This window comes from Acartia tonsa, chromosome 8 (assembly GCF_053477335.1).
Source record: "Acartia tonsa isolate MP-2025a chromosome 8, ASM5347733v1, whole genome shotgun sequence".
Lineage (NCBI taxonomy): Eukaryota > Metazoa > Arthropoda > Copepoda > Calanoida > Acartiidae > Acartia > Acartia tonsa.
In genome coordinates this window covers 44739236-44749301 of record NC_137267.1, presented here as the reverse complement: position 1 = coordinate 44749301, position 10066 = coordinate 44739236, and the positions used below count along the sequence as shown (strand labels likewise).

Below are 10066 nucleotides of genomic sequence, written 5' to 3'. Positions count from 1 at the left end.
TATAAATTGGAAAGAATTTTTATGTTAGAGGAAGATTTAAAATCTGCATCAAATTTTAAGGATTTTTTATAAAATTCGTTTTTAGTATTTTTTATCTAAAAGCGCAAATACAATTTAAGTTAATTAATTTTGACATCTGTGATAGGTGGATTGAAAACTATCTGTGCTCTGATTAGAGAAGCTTAAGTGTCTTTCAACCAATTATGCGCAGATATTTTTCATTCCACCTATCATGTATGTCAAGATGAATAAACTTAAATTGTATTTGCGCTTTTAAATAAAGAATTATACAATAAACGAATTTTGTAAAAAAAAAAAAAACTCCTTATAATTTGATGCAGATTTCAAATCTAACTCCAACATTAAAATTCTTTCCAACTGATACATATATCTTAATGTGGAGGAACACTGAACACTGAGACCTAATCTTACAAAGTCATAAAAATACAGAGAACGTAGTTATTTAGAGTAGCTTCACTGAAAATAATAAAAAAAAGGATAATTCACTTCTTGTCCACCAAGAGAAAATATATTGTTATCAAATAATATAATTAAAATACAAATGTTGTGTGGTGTTAATAACTATCTTCGGAAATGCGCGAATGCCACGCAATAAAATGCGCAAAAGACCACGCACAAAAATGCGCGAAATGCCGCACATAAACATATGTTATTACAGGTGAGCGGGCTAATCTGGAGCTATCCAGGAGCCAACAAAAATGCTGTCGCATACAGATTATAGATGCACAGGGTTAATCAGTTCAAATAGTGTTGTACAAAAGTTTTGCGTCAAACCACTTTAATTTCACACATTTGGATTGTAGGTGAAAAATTAAAGATTGATTTTTGAAAGCTTTTGACATTACCATTGTTTAAATTTTAAATTATGAATACGATTGTAATTCTAATAAATAATTTGTAATAATACAGATTCTTAAATCACAAAGGTCATGAGGGGGGAAAATTGAATTAAAAACTGGTTTCATCAGATTTAGTTTATGTTCTAGTTGGGCAGGTTTGGATTCGCATACAAGCAGTTTAACCCACCTGAAGAAAAAAAATAACTTTAGATCCAATCAAATTTTATTTAAGAGAAGCTCCACATAGGTCCCAGGGCAGTTTAAGGCTATTTTAATTTTAAATGTTAGTCTTAAAATGGTTATAAAGGCTGTTTATCTGTCCTTCCCGGCCCTTTCGAATATAGAACCCCTAAGATGCTAGGGCTTCAGCTGCTAGTTTCGAATCGATACAAACGGTTGCTTACCAATGGATATAGAAAACAGGTTGATATTGAGACACGGGACCATTTTTCATCAATTAAGATTGCATACAAGGAACTCCTCTATTGGTCAGTTCGTTCATCCGGTAGGAGAGGAGAGGATAGGATAAAGAGGGTGAATGTAGAGTATCGCTATTTTAGCCCACAGCGAATTCAATTTAATGATAATGAACATGAAATGTAACATCCAAGCAAAAACAGTCCATTTCTCATATACATTCGAAACAGATTTATATCCGGTGGATTAGAACCAGTTCAACCCAACGAAATAAAACTATGCCTAGTTACATATTATATCCAGTTTTCTACGAATATAAAAATGAACAATCATAAGACTAAAGCCAGATTTTTTAGCCCGTGCCTTCGGCATCTCGGGGCTAACAAAAATGATTTTAATTTATATCCGTGGAAAGCGGTTTATAATACGATGCGAGAAATAACTTACCACACTGTTGTTCACGAAGTTAGCTTTCCACTAACATAGGGGCAGCATCGGCATCACCAGATGTCACGGCCTTCACCTCAGCTTCGGCGGCCTTCTTTTTCTTCTTGTTAGCCTCCTTCGTCCTTACGGACGACTGCAACAAGGTCTAGAAAAAAATATTAGTTTTAATGTAGTCTTTTATGGGTATAAAGATTCTTGTAAAAAAAAAAAAAAAGACAGCAATTTCTGAAATTTTCATTTTACCGACGAAAAGTTATTTTTAATGCTACCATATCGTAATCAGAATACAAAGACAAATTTAAATCATTTCAGAGTCAAAATCAGAATACAACTTAACGGATACTTAGTATTTGTGACCTAGAACATTTATATTGAAAAAGGTTATAAAAATAAAACTGATAGCTCATGGTTTAAAAGACAAACACGTCTTAATCTTAAAATATTCCCTCTTCTGGTAGATCATTAGTGTCCACAACGGCTGGGTCTTAAGATGTGTTACTCTGGAGATGTAGAGACGATTCACAATTTAATAGTTTTGTCATTGTTTGAGCAAGAATTACATTAACCAAAACGTAAATTTGAAACAAAATTGTAAGGTTTAATAAAAATTGTGAGCGATGGTTTAATTTCAACACTTTAATCGTGGTTTCCTGATCCTTTTCTGGCGAACCACGACACCACCTTACGAGATTAATTTACCTGGATTTCAACGTCCTGAATAGAATGTTCCGACTTGACGGTTGCTTCATCGAAGGGTAATCCAGTAATTTTGAGAGGACCATTGGGCATCAACAGAACGGTAAACTTGAACTGGGCTACATACTCGCCTACAACGACGTATTGAAGAATTAATCAATATGTTGTTTTAATATGGCTTCGGAACAGATTTATATCCGGTGAATTATTCGAACCAATTCTAAGCCATATTGAAAATCATGTACTGTATCATATTAGAACCAGTTTTCTACAAATAAATCAAAATTGGTTTTAATCCAAAAGTTTTATTTTAAAATCCGCGGAAACCGGTCTCCTGTTATACAAGGGTATCTTCTGCAAAATTAAACCTGCTAAGGAGGGGAAAAAATAGTGGTTGGGGGAAATAATGTTAAAATTATTAGAAATAAAAATATTTTTTCATTTTCCAGCAATCGTTAGTGAAAAAAAACCTATGAAATAATATAAGAGAGGGGGGGGGGGGATAAAATGAATAAAAGATAGAATTCTTTAAATATTTTACCATTTTTCTCCCCTCCTTGGTGGAAAAAACTAAAAAAAATAATCTTGTGCCAGGGGTGTATATTCGCAAAATAAATAGCTTTAGAACCCCCCCCCCCCCCCCTTTACTAAAGTGCTCCTTAAGACCTCTAGTGGTATATCCGCTAGTCTTACACAAACAAAGAATAATCCAGCAGAATATTTACCTTCCTTCTCCTGGAGAACCTGGAATGGCTCAATCAACCTGTGGGAAACACACTCCAAGACACCGAGCCTCGCTTTCTTCTCGTCCTCCAGAGATCTGATATTGAAAGGCATGGATCCGACGGAATTGCTAATCTAAAATAATACAGTTTTATTTACATGGAAGATCTGCTAATCCATTTTAGGAACTTTTCACATACGCACAGGGAGGGTTTGACATTCTTTCAAGCAGTGTTTCGGAGCCGGAGCAGCAACATTTTTGGTGGAGCCGGAGCCGTATTTTTCGTTAAAAACGGCTCCGGCTCCAGATAAGCTAAAAATGATTTTTTAAAGTAATATTATAATTTGGCACCGGTCTATCTCTATATAATAAACTGAAAAACTATTGTTACTTAACAAATACAAATAGACACACATCCTTCTACTTTTGTATAGCTTTAATCAAATAAAAGCAAAATATTTTATATTTTATCAAATTCAATAATGAACAAAAATAGATATATTAATTTTAAGGTAAGAGCCGGAGCAGTATTTCCAGACACGGCTCCGCGGAGCCGGAGCTGCAACAAAATTAAACGGCTCCGAAACGCTGCGCACAGGGAGTGTTTGACGGGGGCGCCGTGGCTCTGTGGTACTGCACTGAGTTACGGTGATGAGAATTCGAGTTTAAACCCATGCATGTTGCAATCACAACATGTTGTCTCGAATTCTTCAATGTGTATTCACGCAACCTCCCCCAGTTGCGTTGGAAGGGAGATTGTTAGGTAGTTTGGATGCCTAATAATCAAGTGTATAATACCATCACTTCCCTTAATCCCAGGCTCCTCTGAGGAGAGTGTCATTCATTACGGTGACTTAATCTAGGACACCTGCCATACTCAAAACCGGCGAGGGTGAGGTAATAACGAGGAGCTCTCATGAGACAGCGTGTAAAGTCATACTTGAACGTGGAGCTTAAGCTGGCCCTGGTGGCTATACAAAAGTGTCTCACTCAACATACTCCAGGAGTCTTAGGTCCAAACCCTAAGAAACTATGGCTAATCAAACAAATCAAACAAAGTGTTTGACATTCTTTCAAGTCTTAGGAAAGTTTTGAGCCGTTTTTTGCCCCTTAGTTCTTCAGGGTATAGATACCCTAGATATGATACTATTTAGCAATAAAAATAATCTAGGAACATAAGTATTTAGAAAATGGTTATTTTGGGGTTGGCATCCGAATACGAAATAAGCGATCCATCCAGTTCTTAAATTTTTTTTGAACCATTCATCCGAATCCGCAATTTAAATTTAGCAGACAAAAAAAAATTGTTTCTTAACTTACTACAGGTAAAATGGAGGGTAGCATCTAGAGGTTTTTTGTATTTTATTTTCACAGTTACATTTTATGCTTATTTTAGGTTAGGTTGGGTTAAGTTAAGTAATAAGTAGGGTTAGAAAATGGCCGTTATAGGTGCTAGAATTTTTATATTTGCAAAAAGATTTATTTTTGCAAGAATCCGAATCAGACCCAAAAATTGAGCGGATTACCAACCCTAGTTAATTTGACTTAATAAAAATTAACACAAGGCCAATAACAAACTAAAATGATTACCTTGCTAAAGAATTCTCTTGAAGCTTTCATCTTGAGCATATAAGTAATATCTGTTTTCTTATAAATTGTGACTTTAACGTCCTTTTCTTTTCCACGACCCTCACCTTAAAAATAGAGTTTTTATCCGTAAACTGTGTTGCTTAAGATCCTAGGGACGACTCAACTTTAAGTTGACATTTAGTTTTATACATTTCAATTATGGCTTCGAAAGAGATTAATATCCATTGAATTAAAATCGGTTATTAGACATACTGAAAAATTATGAATACCATCGCAATGCAGACAATTATCCACGAATATTAAAATAAAAATCTTAAATTAAACGAGTTTTAATCCTAGGATTTAATTTACATATCCACGGAAAGCTGTATATAATGAGATGCTATAAGGAACTCTTATAAGCAGAATAAGGTAAATCCAAGAAATAAAATAGATAGGTGTTTTTAGCTGCTTTTTTGGGGGGTGGGGAGGGCTCTCGTAGTTGAATACTGAGGTAGCCCCCCGAAATCGGCTGAATATATTTTTTTGCAGAATTAACAGATTTTTTACAAGACAATGGATATAGGAAAACGGTGGATGATATATTGACAGGAAAATTTGTCGTCAATTTAGCTTGCTACTATGGACTAAATTTATTGGTCAGTTAGTTCATCTAGTAGGAGGAGAGGGGATGAGGCAAAGTGGGTGAAAAGTTATTTTAGCCAGCTGCGAGCATCACTTTGTTAGAGTACACGAAAATCTGGTCCAACATCCAAAGTTATAATATATCTATTTCCAAGACTTACCAGTTGAGACAAGAACATCCATGGCGTACACTTCATTCAATTCAAAATCAAATTTCTCATGTTCCTTTCTCTGGGCTTCACTGGGATTCTAAACAGAAAATAAGATCTACCCTTGTATAAGAGTAACAGAATGTTTGTCTGTACCGAAGGGTCTCGCTAACCACTGAACCGAAACTTTTTTCCTTTATAATCCCGCTAAAAAAGTGCACTCGCGAAGAAAACATAAATAAATACAGCTGATCTAACCTTAGAAGTTATTTCTCAACGTAGATATTTTAAAGAAAACATTTAGGTGCCGCTAGAGGCTTCTAGGGGAGTAGCTCCTAGTTGTTTTTTATTGTACATCCTACGTTAATTGTTATGGGGATAATTCTTTGTATCATATTACGTTCTTGACCTTTAGTTTTTCAAGGAAAAAATTATAGGTACATATTTATAAAAAATTCTTTTAACTTTAATGCGTGTGAACAGAACAATATTCAACCCTGATACCCCACCCACCTCCCATTACTTAAGTTGTTAAATGATTTGAATATTATAGGAAGGTAGTTTTTTTCTTTATGCCTAATCCCTGCAGGGGGCCCTAACCTTGCGTCAATAATCTGTATCCAATTTAACCTAACTGGACTACCTAACAAGAATACCGGATCTACTGCAGTTCACGGTAAAATATTGCTGGTAACGAATATTGCCAAAAATCTGACTTTTAAAGGCCTCTAGCTGCCAAACGGCTGAACATACAGATCATACCCGCACACCATTTTAAGCGGTATAAGAAGGCCTACAAATAATCTGGAATAGCCAAGATCAAATGATGCACAGGGAAAGCTTCACTGAAGAAAAACGCTTAAAATAGGCCTTTTTCGCGCATTTCTCTGCACTGCGAGATAATTATGCATTATTGATTTATTGCTATTCCAGATTATTTGTAGGCCTTCTTATGCTGCTTAAAACAATGTGCGAGCATGATCTTTGCGCTCAGCCGTTTGGCAGCTAGCAGCCTTTAAAATTCATAGATTTTTGGCAATATTCGTTACCAGCAATATTTTACCGTGAACTGCAGTAGATCCAGAATACCCAACACTTAAGATTTTAAATTTTTTTAAAAAAATAAGTAGGGGGAGGTTGTTACTGTACTCTACAAGGCACTATGAAGCTTACCTGAATAATAGTTTTTTCTCCATCGATTCTGTCCTTTTCTAACTGGTGAGACAACATGCCTTCCACAGGCTAAACAAACATTAAACATATTATTAAAGGTCATTCAATATAATAGAGTTAAACAAAAGTGCATATGACATGTTGAGGTACTTAGAGAAGTGAATCCTACATCTTGTACTATAGCATGTGATGAAATTGCAAGAAATATATTAAAAAGAAAACTATCCTTCTAGTTTTTACAGTACACCTAAAAAATATGTGCGATTGTTAAAGGAAAAATGAGAACTATCAGTCAATAAAGTAGGTATAATAAGTTACATTAGCTTTGAAAGATAATATCAAACTTACATTGCATTTAAATTCTTTTGCAATCTTGGTAACAGTTTCAGTGACCTCGTACGTTTCATGGCCGGGCTTCAACAACCTGAGGGCAGCCTCGCTGGCCAAGTGGGCAGCAAGCAAGGCGTCAGCCTTTCTACCAGTAACCTGAAATATAAAAAGATTCGTTTTCGTGAAAACTACTGGATTTTCTAATAAGTTTATTTTCTTTCGTGAGGAGGCATAAAACATCTTGAAATTGTTAAATGAAACTAGCAAGCTGGAGTGAATGAATAAAAACACGGGGAAAAAGGCCAAAAGGAAAAAATTCTCTAGACAGACATGCAATCTTCTACTTAAACTTTCGTTCCTAATAAATTTCCAGTATGGCTTCGGAACCGATTAATATGCGCTGGATTAGAACCGGTTTTTGGCATACTAACAAGTCATAAAGGAGGAGCATCTTATTCCAGACAATATACCACAAATGTTAATATTCGTATTAAGCAGAGTATAATGCGATGGATATAGAAAACGTCGATATTTTGAAGGGATATTTTTGTTGTCTATTTCAGCTAGTTGCTGATATAGTCCATAGGGATTGGTCAATAATACGTTCCTACGTCGACAGGGGAGGGGATGGAATGTCACAAGAGACATGGAAAATTGTTATATCAGTCAGCAAAGAGAAACATTTAATCAGGGCATGCGAGAATCTCTTACAATATCCACGTGTTCTATATAATATACTAGCGGCTTCGCCCCTAGCCTCTAGGGGCTTTGCCCCTAAGAGGTTTGATTAAACCAATTTTTCTTATTTTAGATTTAAAAGAAAATTTTTTTTTTAAATTCTTTGGTGCGGATTTTACTTTTTTTTTGGGGGGGGGGGGAGTTGACCCCACTATTATAATTTTAGTTTTAAAAAGAAAAATATATTTTTTTTTGGGGGGGGAGGGGTATTTTCATTTTGGGGGGGTTGGGGGTGTCCCACCCCCCAAGAAAATAATTATAAACCTTCCCGGGACCTATGAGAAGCTACCCTGTAAAGGAGAACCCGATCGGTTCAGCGGTTAGCGAGATCCTTCGCTACAAACAAACAGACACACAGACAAACAAACAGACAGACATCGTTCTACTTAGTATTATAGATATATCTATATATTTAAATATTATGCGTATTGTACAATATTTTACTAACTAATACTATATAAATACATCCTATTATTATTAGCTTGTTTGATAATTATCAGTGTCAAAAATAAAATAAAAGCTTACAGGTTTCTCAGCAGAAGCACCGATAACAACAGTGTGTGCCACTACAGCAACGAATCCGTCCAAGTGGCAGCCCATGTCAATCTTGACAACATCGCCATCAGCCATCACAACATCTGGTTCAGACATCAAAGGGGAGAAATGACAGATAGTGTTGTTCACAGAAATACATGTGGGGAAAGCAATACCTAAAAAAAATTTTATTAGCAGAGTTTATTTTTTCCAATAAATTAACAGGATATCTGTCTCACTTACTGTCTACTGTCTGTACCAAAGGATATCACTAACAGCATAAACAATGTGGTTCTATATTTACAGCGAAGCTACTTAATGTCCAGTGAAGGTTTTTAGCTATTTCTGGGGAGGGCATCTTTACCTTTTCAATAGAAATTAACCCCTCGCCCAAAATTTATTTTAATTTTTAATTTTAAATATCTTTAAAAATTAGGGGTGTTAGGTTTAACTTTTTCCCTGAAGGCTTCTAAGTGCGTAGTCGCTAGTTAAATAAAAATAAATGGTTATAGCCATTATGGTAAAAAGACCATAAAAATATTTTAGCAAATAAATAAAATCAAAGTAACCTACCTTTTAACAGTTTCTTGGCCTTTTTGTAGCATTTAGCAGTTTCCTCGGTCATTCTGGCATCTCCCTTCATACAAAGGTCTCTCACAGAGGCTCCAACAACACAGCCCTCAACCAACTCTTTCAAAACCTCTGAAAAATTATCAAAGTTAAAAATTAGGTACCTAATGTAAACAATTCAAATTACTTTGTTTTATTTAACCGAGACTTCTCTAAAATTATTAGAAGCGAAGATTTTATAATAAAGCTCGGTCTATGAGTTCTATAATTTAGGGAACCATCATATAGGTCCCCAGGCTATTTTGCTCCATGACTAGCTAAAGTTTTATGTTCTATAGAGTAGAGGAGAAAAGATCACGGCCCTATACACACCCCAAGCAGAAAATTGCTTTCAATAATATATTTTTATGTTCAGTGACTAATACTATTGATATTAGGGATCTTAGGGGAAAAGACAATGAACAAAATATTGATAAAATCCCCAATGAAGTTAATTCTTTTGAAGAATTGTATAACAATTAATAGATTAAAAGTTTAGAACCAACTATTAAATTCAAACAGTACCCAAGTTTTAAAGCAACAAATAAGATAATGTGGTTATCCTTCTATGGTTACAAGTCTAATTTGCAATCCACTGTCCCCTCCCTCCCTTACTAGTATCGATACTTACTGTTGGTGATTTCTGCTGCCATTTTGTATTTAGTGACAACAAGATCCGTGGCAATGGTTGGCACCTCATTTTCGGCGTCAGACATTTTCTGAAAACATTATGATTAAGTATGTTGTAATTTGATAATATAATAATACCTATTAAGTTTACGCTTTGTATTTATTGACAGCTTTCTGTGGATAGAAAAATAAACCAGTTTGTTGCACCCAATTAAAAGGAATTGATGGCACGGTTTGAATGACATGTAAATCTTTTTCATAATTTTCATTTTAAATCTTAGAATTGTCTGTTAAACGAAACAATACGTGATTTTTCGGAATGGCTGAGAACCGGTTCTGATCAAGAGGATATTATTTGGTTTTTAAATTTGTAATATTACTGTTAAATTTTCAAAATAATCAAATAACAAATCTTCAGAGGTGTCAATCTAACAATAAATAACGTTAAAGGCTATCCGTTATGTACAACATTGACGGACAAACCAAAGATATATGATATTTATAAACTGTGCTTTAACTGGTTTCGGAGTCTAAACGTGTATAAC

General features: G+C 34.9%; 1 protein-coding gene across 1 annotated transcript; it reads right to left on the bottom strand.

The window, feature by feature from the left end:
- Positions 1 to 502: 502 nt before the first annotated feature.
- LOC145327038 (proliferation-associated protein 2G4) lies at positions 503 to 9627 on the bottom strand. The gene is made up of 11 exons (XM_080170531.1): positions 9523 to 9627; positions 8856 to 8984; positions 8274 to 8458; positions 7029 to 7166; positions 6681 to 6749; positions 5520 to 5607; positions 4735 to 4838; positions 3146 to 3278; positions 2424 to 2551; positions 1725 to 1869; positions 503 to 1047 (listed from the first exon to the last, which is right to left on the bottom strand). Exons 1-10 carry the CDS (start codon positions 9605 to 9607, stop codon positions 1744 to 1746), a joined length of 1185 nt encoding a protein of 394 aa, XP_080026657.1. The 5' UTR covers positions 9608 to 9627; the 3' UTR covers positions 503 to 1047; positions 1725 to 1743.
- Between the last annotated feature and the right edge of the window lie 439 nt (positions 9628 to 10066).